This window comes from Gigantopelta aegis, chromosome 2, assembly GCF_016097555.1.
Source record: "Gigantopelta aegis isolate Gae_Host chromosome 2, Gae_host_genome, whole genome shotgun sequence".
Lineage (NCBI taxonomy): Eukaryota > Metazoa > Mollusca > Gastropoda > Neomphalida > Peltospiridae > Gigantopelta > Gigantopelta aegis.
In genome coordinates, this window is record NC_054700.1 from 4,587,884 (window position 1) to 4,600,844 (window position 12,961).

At 38.9% G+C, this 12,961-nt stretch overlaps 1 protein-coding gene across 1 annotated transcript in view; it reads right to left on the reverse strand.

The window, feature by feature from the left end:
• Window positions 1-573: 573 nt before the first annotated feature.
• LOC121376532 overlaps window positions 574-12,961 on the reverse strand; it is a 31,156-nt gene continuing 18,768 nt past the window's right edge. Inside the window, exons 7-13 of the mRNA XM_041504441.1 lie at window positions 10,614-10,837; window positions 9,858-10,089; window positions 7,820-8,093; window positions 6,196-6,455; window positions 5,439-5,676; window positions 4,224-4,321; window positions 574-2,935 (exon numbers count right to left, since the gene is read on the reverse strand). Of these exons, the coding sequence (XP_041360375.1) occupies window positions 1,778-2,935; window positions 4,224-4,321; window positions 5,439-5,676; window positions 6,196-6,455; window positions 7,820-8,093; window positions 9,858-10,089; window positions 10,614-10,837 (2,484 nt within the window). The 3' untranslated portion in view covers window positions 574-1,777. The remainder of the gene's footprint in view (window positions 2,936-4,223; window positions 4,322-5,438; window positions 5,677-6,195; window positions 6,456-7,819; window positions 8,094-9,857; window positions 10,090-10,613; window positions 10,838-12,961) is intronic.

The window sequence follows — 12,961 nt, forward strand, 5'->3', positions numbered from 1 at the left end:
GAAACCCGCTACATTTTTTATTTTTTTTTAGCAAGGGATCATTTATATGTACCATCTCACAGACAGGATATCACATACCATGGCCGTATATATACCAGTCATGATGTACTGGCTGGAACAATCCCGCCGATGGGGATCGATACCGCCCTCTTCCTCTACCCCTAGAGCGTTACGTAATTATTAACATTCCTTACATGTAACGCGTATGCCAACCGCTGGTCACTGTCAAAACTTCAAGGCAAATCCCCCACCGACCCCTGGAAAAGTATTGTACCATACCTCTATGGATATAAATATATTTTGGAGGTATGAGACGACCTCTCAATCAAGACAGTTAAATTTGTTCAAAATCATGTGAGAAGCTCAGCGCCTGCGCAAATCGCGTAAATTACCAGTTCTACTGGCGTCCCGCTAATTGAAGAAAAACAAGCTGGCCATTGGGTTTGCAGTTGACCTAGATAATATAGATAAGTGAGCATTGCGAAACTATAGCGATGTGGTGGGCCTTTTATGTACCAAACAGAACTGGATCATCTATTTTAAATGCTTAAATAATAAAAAGATTCTAGACACTGCAGCTTTAATAAATATTTCATGGGTTTTTTTCTTTCAAATATATAATAATAATAACACAATTGTGATAATATATTAATCATAACAAAAACAATAATATTGATTTAAAAGTCACAATCATTATAAAGACATATCTAAAGCTACAACAAAGATAAAAAATATTCATAAAAATAAATGTATTAATTTTCATATCACAGTTATGCTTTACTACTGTAACTGCAATATAACGCAGTTATTTGAAAGAAATTATAAATCAAGGAATGTGTGTACCCATTGGTGTTACAAAATGATCGCTACCTGGTGTTTGCATTTGATGTTAAATGAATGGGATACAGTATAGATACATCTGATCTGCAGGACTCTAATTTGTCACCCACAACCATTTCGAGTTTTTTTTTTAAAGTGACGTTTTGCAGCAAATAAGTATAACTGAGAGATTAGTTTGCTGTGTTAAGTCTATTTGAAATGTATATTTTGGTGTATATATTGTCATTGATGAGATTAGTTTGCTGTGTTAAGTCTATTTGAAATGTATATTTTGGTGTATATATTGTCATTGATGAGATTAGTTTGCTGTATTAAGTCTATTTGAAATGTATATTTTGGTGTATATAGTCATTGATGAGATTTACCGATGGCAGTAATTTTTATCCCGCGGCACAAAAGTGCAATAATTTATATCATAACAGCAATTGTCGTTGGTGCCGTTATAAATGTTTTAGCCCTGGAGCTGCATCAAATATGTGTTTTGTCATGACCAGCATCAACTGACAATTCGACTGGTACCCAACCTGCGTACACAGTGCCCAGGGTTTACACTGTGATTTGCCAAATGCTAATTGAAGTTAATTGTGGCATTTATAATATTATTAATTTGCCAAAAAATCACTTGATCTTTGTATAGATATACAATAATTTTGGTTTTTCGTCCAATTGAAACTATAGACTATATATTTTGTTTACCAAATTCACAATATATTGCTAATAATTTTGGACACTCGGTTTAAAGTCTGAGAAGGGATATATCATTCGTGTCCTTTTCGACAGGTGCTTGCTGTAAAAAGGTGTCCTTTATATGAGGTTTAATTGTGTTATCATACTTACAAAGTATTACAAAAACAAAAGTTTGTAACAGTGTAAAAGATAATGTACCGGTATAACAAACAAAATGAAGTGAATATTAGCATCAAGTTAGCAACACAAATCACAGAATGAGGCATGACTTGGATTTGGATTCCTCTGAGGGCGAGTTGGTCTTTTGTTGGACTCCTGATGCATCATCCTTTGCTGACTTCACTGATGGTTTTGTCTGCTTTGATGATTTTGGTTGCTCCTTAAGCTGCTTATCCTTGGTGCTTGGCTGTTGAAGCTTCTCATTGGCTGACTTCAAAACTTCCTTTTTAGTTTTTGTCGTGTTAGGATATGAGGTTTGTTTGCCAGCCTGGGAGGGCGGAGGTCTGGGACCAGCAGTTGATTTGTCTTTCTGAGGAGTGGTGAATTTCGAAGTAGCAACCTCAGATTTTGGTTTTTCGGTGTCCTGGGAGGACTGCGACTTTGATGACGCCTGTTCAATCAATTTTGAAGAAGACTTTGCATCTCCAGTGGATTTGTTTGTCTTGGGCACCTCTCCACTCTTTGAGTTTTCAGCATTCTGGGAGGGCTGCAACTTTGATGACGTCTGCTCAGATGATTTTGAAGAAGACTTTGTATCTTCAACACCCTTGTTTGTCTTAGGCATCATTCCACGTTTTGGTTCTTCAGTGTTCTGAGAGGGCTGTTGTTGTGACTTTGATGATGCCTGTCCAGACGATTTTGAAGAAGACTTCTGGTCTCCAGTAGATTTAGGAACTGCTCCACTTTTATTTTTTTCAGTGTTTTGGGAGGGCTGTGACTTTGATGATGATGACTGTACAGAAGACTTTGTCTGTGGTGGAATGATCTCTTGGATCTTTGTGACAAGCTGGTCAAACTCTGGCCCAGTCCATCTGTTCTGCACCGTGTCATCGCGGGAAAAGTCGATATACAGCAACTGAGTGAACGCCATGCTCATGGGTCCTGAAGGCGGCCATGTGATCGACTCCAGTAACAGAGGAACAAGCGGTTTCTTCAGAGCATCGGCCAGACTGACTTCTCGCCGGCAGTTTGCTGACAAGGCGTACTTGGTCGTCACGCAGGATACGACCACTTTACAGCCTCGTACTCCGCGATCAATCTTGTCATACAAAGAATCCCCACCTCCCATCTGGTGAATGTCCATCCAGCAGGAAAAACCCATCTGTTGGAGTCGCTGGTACAGCTTTATGACCTGTTTCTGCTTGCCCCACTGGTATGAGATGAAAACATCCGGAGATACACCATCATCCTGCAAACACAGAATGAGGTAAATATATGAAGAGTTCATTTCCAAAATTATATATAAACCAAATCAGAGATCGGACCCGAGACAGACATGCTTGAAACTCTAGTGGTATAGGAGCATGTAAATAAATATTGGAATGGAATATAAACCAATTTCCAGATTGTAGAGTTAGCAGTGAAGGTATACTGATGTCAGTACAACTCAGCGATACGACAATAAAGTTTACATCTAAATGTGATCTGTGACCATCAAAAACTTTGTCTTTTCTATGAAATAAAGTAAAGTAAAGTTTGTTTTATTTAACAACGCCACTAGAGCACATTGATTTTTTATCTTATCATCGGCTATTGGATGTCAAAACATATGGTCATTCTGACACTGTTTTTAGAGGAAACCTGCTGTCGCCACATACATGTATGCTACTCTTTTACGACAGGCAGCAAAGGATCTTTTATTTGCGCTTCCCACAGGCAGGATAGCACAAACCATGGCCTTTGTTGAACCAGTTATGGATCACTGGTCGGTGCAAGTGGTTTACACCTACCCATTAAGTCCTATGAAATATGTCATCAGGTTGCAGCAAAACCATATTTTTCTCAACATGACACAGATGGATATAATGGAGCATTTTGGAAATTAATTCTACATATGTAACCAAACAATATCTGGTATTTTGAACCTTTTGAGTTTTTGTTTCCTAAATCAGGGCTTCTAGAATTTTTTATAAAATCCACTAGCAATGGGATCAGTGATTTAAAAAATGTACTAGCCACAATAGAAAATTCACTAGCCCTACTTTACTTTAAGTTAATAAAATGTTACTAAATAATAGTAATAATCAGATATGTCACCTAAACACAGAAATGGAGCTTAAAAACACTAACATTGAGGGGTTGGGGTGGGGAAAGGATATTCATATTTACAAAATAAACTTAACTGCAACATTTGACCAAAAAAAATTCACTAGCCGTCGGGCATGGTAATAGTATTTATTTACTAGCCCAACATTGAATATCACTAGCCATGGGAGTGGGGCTACCATAATCTAGAAGCCCTGCCTAAATTTGTATTAATGTGATTTTGATTGTCTCAACTATATTGATATTACAAACTAAATTGTATGGTCTTGATACCCATTTTCATTCATATATAAAAGCATTATTGTTTGTTTCCTGATGATGTCAATTAAATGCTGCTGTTAAATCTCTGGAATAGATTCCGATGGCTACTGACAAGATTTTACTGCACAAATCGAGAGTAAGTGGACTAATGTTGTGTTGTAAATGTTCACCTGCGTCTCAACCACTGCCACTGTGTTGGTACCCTCCTTGTTTCTCTTCTTGTCAACCACCACCGCTTCCTCCACTGGAAGCCACCAGTTCTTGTATTCTGTGGAAAACAAAAACAGTCCGGTTATTTTTTTGGTGGTGGAGGGGGAGGGGAGGGTGGAAGGGGTTTGTACCATTGAGTTAAAACAGCAGCCATAAGTAGATGGTGCTCCTCCATCTGGAAGTAGAAAATTTGGTATTTTTCAGAGCAAAGACTAGCATGGTTTTAGTGCAGATTTTTCTTATATGATGCACACACATGCACACACACACACCTCACTAGAGAATTTAGCATTTATCAGAGCCAAAACTTGTACTGTTTAGTGCAAATTCTTCTGATATGGTGCCACCCACCCAAAAATTGTTTTAGAGAATTTCATTATTTTTCAGAGTAAAGACTTATTTTGTTTTAGTGCAGACGTTTTGTGGTATGTTGTATCTTTGTGGTTTATTTATGTATTGCTTGAAGTTAAGTTAAGTTCTTGCCACTATGTCATGTATGTGAGTAATTGTTCTCTAATTCTTATGTTAGTTTATGCTACATACTATCCTTATGTGGCAATCAAAGGAACATAAACCTTTCAGAACAAAATTCTTTTGACTTCCCAAAATAGTGTGTGGTGTGTGCTATCTTGTCTGTATGATGGTGCATATACAGTCACTTGCTATTAATGGAAAAATGTAGCAGGATTCCTCTCTAAGACTATATATCAAATTAACAAATATTTGACATCCAATAGCCGATGATTCGATCAATATTCTCCAGGGAAGGAAGGAAATGTTTTATTTAACGACGCACTCAACACATTTTATTTACGGTTATATGACGTCGGGCATATGGTTAAGGACCACACAGATATTGAGGGAGGAAACTCACTGTCGGCACTTTATGGGCTACTCTTTTCGATTAGCAGCAAGGGATCTTTTATATGTACCATTCCACAGACAGAATAGTACATACCACGGCCTTTGTTACACCAGTTGTGGAGCACTGGCTGGAATGAGAAATAGCCCACCGATGGGAATCGATTCTCTAGTGGATTCACTAAACAAAACAAACTAACTTTGATGAACTTTTAAAAAAATGTTTATCCTTCCCATTACATATATAAGAAACCAATACAATTTTAACTTTTTTTGTGAAATGTAAACTGTAAGAAATATGTCTGTAAACGTACGTGGTGCGATCGTCTTCTCGTTCCTCTCCAGGTTATTGAAGCTGAGCTGCATCAGCAGTTCCTGGAACTTCTCTGGATCCCAATACCTGTCGTCCGTGGGACCGGCGTCGCCCCGTGTGTAGAACCGGATGTACAGGTACTCGCTGAAGATGGGCCCCATCGAGCCTGGTGGCGGCCATGACACCCTCTCCATCAACAGAGGGATCATAGACTTGCCCAAGTTGACAGCAAGATTTACCTGTCGTACGAGAAACACGGGAATGTTTATTTACTAAGATGAACAACACTGTTTATTAGTGGATGGTAAATGTAAATGTGATGTATGGTCTAGAAATGGAATGTTTAATCGAGACCAGCATTAGTCCATAGGTATTAGCAGGCCTGTAGGAACCAGGGTAGGTGGGGCAGGAGGACTATGCTCCCCACTTGAGAATAAAAATGTGGCCCATAGGAACTGGGTGTGGGCGGACCTGTACCCCCCCCCCCCCCCATCGAGGAGAACTTTATATGGAGAATTTCCCCCCCCCCCCCCCCATCGAGGACAAAGATGAAGATACTTTATAATGGATTATTTCCCTTGGATAACACTCTTGAAAAAAGGAAGACCCTTTATAACTGATTATTTCCCTTCCAACAAAACTCTTTAAAAAAGAAGACCTTTTACAACAAATTATTTTCCTTGGATAATACTCTTTTTAAAAAACTAAAAAAAACACACATTTTATAATGGATTATTTCCCTTGGATGAGACTCTTACCTCCCTGTTGCAGTTCGGTGATTTAGCATATTTTTCCGTCACACAGCTGATTACCACTTTCGCCCCTCGAATCCCTTTATCGATTTTCTCAAACAGCTTATCTCCCCCTCCCATCTGACCAATGTCGAGCCAGCAGTCGTAGCCGGCCATCTCGAGGTGTTTGGCGAGAACCTTGACTTCGTTCTGGTAGCCCCACTGGTAGCTCAGGAAGATCTGTGGCGGAGACACATACTCAAACTCCTCGTCTTCCACAACTGTCTCTGTAATTGTATTGAAATATACAACACACACACTTTCAAAGCTGTTAAGAACATTGGCAAACACAAATTACATGGAATTTAATGTCTTGCCTACCATGAACACACATAGGTGCAACTATAAACCAAGTTTCAATGAACTAGGACTTATAGTTTGTGAAAACCTGAACTAAACGCAAAACGTTTAATGTTAAAACTTTAACACAAAAGTTGATGCCATCGCCCCCACCATTGGAAAACTAATACTTATGTCTAGCCTTTTAACATTGTAAAAGCAAAATAAAAAGAGACCTTATTTACAATATGATTCAATTATATGAGGTAGAAATTAAGAAATACTTTCATTCATCTGTGGGACTGGTAGTCTACAGAAGTTACTAGTCCACATGATTGACGTATGCATATTTGTGGCAATTCTTGAGAAGACAATTCAAGGATCTTTTTCATTACTTGGTATACAAGCCTAAATATCATGAAATTAATTAAAATAAAGAATTCTGAGAATAGTACTAAAGCAATACATGTTTCCTACCAGGCCCCACATACATTTCACATTGAAAGTTCAAGGGCGATAACTCAGTGAATCATGGATAAATTCCTTTTTTTCACAGTTATGGTGCATTTTACAATTTTGACAATTCGGGACCAAGAAACTTAACCAGTTTTGACACGATTCTAAGGTTTAAAATAGAATAAGACAATCAATGCAAAAATTCCAATGAATAATCAATTATTCTTTTTTTTAAAATGATTCCAGAGGAACTAATAGCTGATATTTGTTGTAAATCCATAGAAACATTTGACTATGGTAGCAAGAACAAATGTAATCTTACAACTGAACTTAAAACAAACAAAAAAGTGTTTTTATGGCAATCAGGTGACCAGAATGATGAAAAACATTCTGTTGTTTTACAATGCATAAGAACCAGTAACTTCAGTCATAAAAATCTTCCATCTTACCCATCACTGTCATAGAATTTTCCACACTGACAGCGGCATCCCACCCCAGATTGAATAAAACTATAACTGAAGTTGATAAGAAACATTGATAAAAAGTGGATTAAAACAAATCAGTCTTTCCTTCTATCATCATTGCATTTTCCACAAAGATATCCACATCCCACCCCAGACTGCGTATATGTATACAGTGAAACCGGTCTAAACCAGATCATGCCCGGGACCTAAAATCTATCTCAGTTAGACAGGATCTGGTGTTTAGAGTGTCGCATTTTACAATTTTGACATTTCGGGACCATGAAACTTAACCAGTTTTGACACGATTCTGGTTTTTTCAGGATCCGGTTTAGGCAGGTTTCACTGTAATTGAAGTTGATTTTAAAAAATGTATTTAAACAATTCAGTCTTACCAGCCATCTTCATTGCATTCTCCACGATGATGGCCGCGTCCATCCTGTCCATCTCCTGCAGGTGTTTGAGAACGGCCAGGGATGCCTCGCTCGTCTTGTGCATGGTGTACCACTCATTCAACATCGCCATGCAGGGGTCCGCCTGTTGGGCCCACGCTCGGATGTCATCGTTGCTGTAACCAAGGCGACTGCTAAGCAGACGCCAGTCGTGCTCATCCTTGGGGTTAAGCAGCTTGGAGACATCTCTCGACCAAAACGGAGCGTGGCTTAGAGTCTGGAAGTAATCATATAAAATATATTATTTCAAAATCCTGCTACATTATGGCATAAATAGATGGAACTTAAGATGCAGGACTTACAACGTAAGAGGTATGCAAAGTATATATTACATCAGTACAAGGAACTTACGAAGCAATATGTAATGTCTGACAGGTATTATAATGTAAGTGGTATCCAACGTCCACATTAAGCAGAGGTGGATGGTCTGAGAATAAAAACTGGAGAAAATGTGGAGTGTTTTCTCTTTTATAGCTACATCACCTGTCCTCATAACTAGTGCATATTCCCTATGGTTAGTAGACTGGTCCAAACATCCCAGCAGCCAATGGGATGGCCTGAATTCTTCTACTGCGCACCCCTTCCTGTTCCGGTCACGTGACTGTAACTTCCTTCTTTTTCCTTCGTGTCTCATGGTTCGGACGTTCTCTTTTCTTTATCTACCTGTCATAATCTGAGCCATCTGTGTTTTTTTACTTGGTTTTCTTGCGACTTTTGTGTTTGCAACACATTTTATAATGTTGTTACTTTATTATTGTAAAATTATTTTGGTTGTAATCACTTTCTTTAAATAGTTATGTGACAATTTTTTTTTTTTCATGTGTGCTGGTCAAGAATGTTAGTGAGGTCTAGTGGATAAGCTGCTGGACAATCAAGCTGATGACAGTGGTTGAAATCCCGTCAAAGCTGGCTCACACATTCATTCATCTTTCTCATCTATCACCCTCTGCCTATCATTCTCATTATCTTAATATAAAAAACTTTCCAATTTCTCCCATGATTTCAATCTGTTTCGACCCTTTCTGTCAATTTCCTCCGACTCTGTCTTCTGAGCTGTCCACACCATCACCTACCTGTCTCAACTTCCTCCACGGGTGCAGTCTCTGTGTATATCCCTGCACCCACCTGGCATCCTCGTCCTCTGCCACTAATAAAGCTGGTCTGACCCACGGCACTAACTAACAACCGCCGGTTGTAGGGGTGCATAGTAGGTGGTTACAAGTGCCTCTTAACAATGCCAGAAGTAACTACTGAACACTCCCCAAGTGGTCAGACTAAGCCCACAGCTAAAAGCTGATGGGGAACAGGTGTGTGGCACAGATAGCCACAAGAGACAAGCACCTGTCGCGGTTGGAGAGACAAGGACTGGGATGTGGAGGTGGACAGCGAAAGAAGTTGAAAGATAGGAGGAGTTGCCAGATCGGGAAGAAATGAGATGGAATTCAAAGGAGAGAAAGGAAAGAGGCACTGGGATAAATAAAAAAAAGAAAGAAAAAAAAGAAAAAAGAATGTTAGTCGCCATTTTACTAACCATAGGGAATGTGCACTAGTTATGAGGACAGGTGATGTTGAAAAGAAATAGTTGTTGCCAAGGTGACTTTGCTTGCTGTTCGAACTCAGCTATTTTCAATGCAGTTCATCTTGTTGTAACGTACTTATTAATGTGGAGACTCACTTTGCTATATCTCATCTAGGTGGTTACCATGGTGGCATAATTTGCTGTCTTAATTCAGATATTGGTTTTGCAACTTACTGTCTTCTTTCTCAGTTGTTGCTATGGTCACTCAAGTTGCCATGGTGACTCGCTGTTCATTCTGAACTCAATAGTTGTCATAGTGACTTGCCTTCCTTTCTAAACCAGTGTTGTCATGCTGATACACCCTTCTTTCTAAACTCAATTGCTGCCATGCTGTCCTGCCTTCCTTTGTAAACTAGAGTGTTACCTTCCTTTCTAAACTGGATGGTTGCGATGGTGACTCACCTTGCTGTCAATCTCCTCCACCTTGACGACTGTCTCCTGCACGGTTTCGTCAATCTCTTCGATCTTCTCACCCTGTTCCCGGACGTCCTGCTTCACGACCTGTATCTCCTCGCCCTGCCTTCTGACGTCCTTCTTGACGACCTTCACCTCTTCCTTCGTCTCGGTCACCTTCGTGTCAAGGACATCCAGCTCCTCCTGTTGCTGCTGGATGTCAATAGAAAGACCTTCCAAACTGTGGAGGAAACATAGAAATATTGATGGTAAAAAAAAACCCCACTAGCTTTGGGCCTCAGGCTAACATTCCTTCACATATGAGGTGTGTGATATGCTTGCACACCCAAGTGCAGCTTTATTTCAACTCACAAGCGTTTTGGATCGTCCAGGTAAAATTATGGTAACAGTGTGCCTCCCACTTTGATTTTTCAAAAGAAGCTCTTTAACCCCAACCAGCCCCAGTGTTTGATTAACAGATATCAGTGTAGTATTCTTTTCTTATTAAAGTGTTTTTAAAGGCAGTTTTGCTTGCAATGTTAATTTGTGTTTAATTGTATCAAACACAATGAAGATCACTTGTGTTAATTTCAGTGGACAGTTAGGATTTGACATCTTGGTCATTATTATGGAGGAGCCAATCAAATGTCTTTAAACCAATCACCAATATATGTTGGATTTTGCTGTATCATATCACAAGTTTCACACAGTGTTTTATTTTAAATGGGTGTGCCAGCAAAACAGACAATGGTTATGTTTACTTACCTTCGACCTTCCAAGTAATCTATCATGTGCTGGCAGCCATCTTTGACTGACTGTACAGTCGACTGCTTCTTCACATCCTCCAGAGTCTGTCTGTGTTTTTCCAGTTCTGGTTTGTGTTTGGATCCCACCGTCTTCATACCGTCAATAATCAGCATTCCCGTCATCTGATCATTTGAACTTCTAAGAATTTTACTGAAGTGGTTCAGTATTATTCCACAATGTTTCTGAAATAAAGTTTTAAGTAATTTTATCATCACCAGTTGCTAGTATATATCAGAAAATGTTCTTAATGGGTCTATGTGTTACTGATGTTCCAATGATTGATTATAATCAAACACTGATTAGTTTGGCTTTGATGATCAATGCGTTTGGTCACGTTTGATTCAGTGTGTTTCGTTTTTGACTAGTACCATACTCGCCACACCCAGATCCAGCTTCAGGGTGTTTTGGGCCTTAGAAACAATTATGTTTTGAAAAACCTCAACAATAATTTAAGATTATATTATTGCAATGGTTCCTTGTGATATGTGTACAACCCCCTCCATTGCTGATGCAAATCTTCGCATTCAGGCAAAGAAATGGAGAAATTCAGGAAAACTGAGCTGGCCTGAAAACATTTCACCATGTATTTCCATGATTCTACCCACAGTGTTAGTTATAATCCAAATAATAAATGTTATCCAGATTCAGGCATTTTCATTTACGGCAGCCTGCACCACCTCCCCCCCCCCCACCACCACCCACCCACCCCCCCCCTCCCCCACCCACCCCCCAAAACACACAATAAAACAACAAAACAACTGGGGCCTAATTCATGACACTCTTACAACATTATGGTCGTGTAGTGCAATGCCAAAAGACGTGCAAATATTTAAGGATTTTTCTGTTATTTCTTTTAAGGATATGAAAAAAAAAAATCGGTTAAACTGTGTGTTTCTCACGCAAGTTTGTGGATGATTTTTTTTTTTATGCCCACATGAACATTAAAGAAATATCATGGGTGGACCAGTTTCGGTGAGTTTAAGCATTCAATTCTAAATCATATCAATATTTATAAACAAACAGTTATTATTCAAATAGCCAGGGTTAAAAATTAGCAGTCACCCAACCGCCCGTGGCGACCTTTATTGGCTAAGGGCGACTAAGAATTTGACAAAGGTAGTCCATTGGGCGACCATCGATTTTAGGGTCTGGCAAGTATGGTACTAGTTAAAAAAGAAACACACTGATACTGAATCGAATATGACAAAACACACTACAGATTTGGCAGCAGAGACATAGATATTCTACATGTATATTATGACAATGCCAACATAATGCATACAGATAAAATTCATATAAAAACATTATTAAGTCATTAAGTTTTAAACCCATACTGTCTCAAATAACATTTTATTTGGGGTAGAAGTGCAGTGTAAATTAAAAAAAAAATTCTTTACAAACTGCATAGGTTAACTCCCCCAACCTTCCACCCCCCCCCCCACCCCCCCGATACATTTTTAGTCAATTGATGGAACATCCAAGGTAATCTGAATGACACAACCGTAATACATGATCAGAGCTGTATCTCTGCACAAAGCAGAGTCGAATGAGCATTTGACAAAATAGTGGATGTTTCCATGGATCTCTATCTAGTGCCTCGTCTATAGGAGAACTCCCGAGGAAATCATTTGCTGGGGATTTCACCCTTCTTGCTTCGCCACAAAATCTATTCCATCCCTCTTGCATCGTCACAAGGAGGACTGCCACTCCCAGACTAGTTTACCAAAGCACGTGAAGTTCTACCTTTATTATCTTTGTACTGCGTTATCCTTTACCCTGCATTAAAAATGAGATTTAATATGTATAATTTAATGGTACTTTGTAAAAAAACATGTTTATTTCTACTGGATTTCTTCTTCAATTTGTTTTTATTTGAGTTGGCATGGGTTTAAAACTTAATAACATGTTTTTATATGAGTTTTAGCTTTATTCATTATGAAGTTAAATGACAATTCATCGGTTTTCTTTAACACAAACGGACTATATACAGTGAGCATGTGGTTATTATTCAACAAAAAACACATGTTTGATTTTGGCTGTGCAGTTAAATTCCAGTGTGATAATTGGAGGGCTAGTTGAATTTGAGAAGGGCCAGTATGATTTTGTTTTCAACTGGCCCTGCTAGCGACCATGGTTTTCATGTTAATTTTCAACCCAGAATAGCTACCTTTTTATTAGTATTTCTACACTTCAAATGAGCACTAAACTGGCCTCTATGTAGCAAAGATCAGAGCATGTGTGTCAAAAACTGTAGCATGCTTCAGCAGTAAATATTGTTACTACGGCACCTGTTTCAGTGAGTGAAA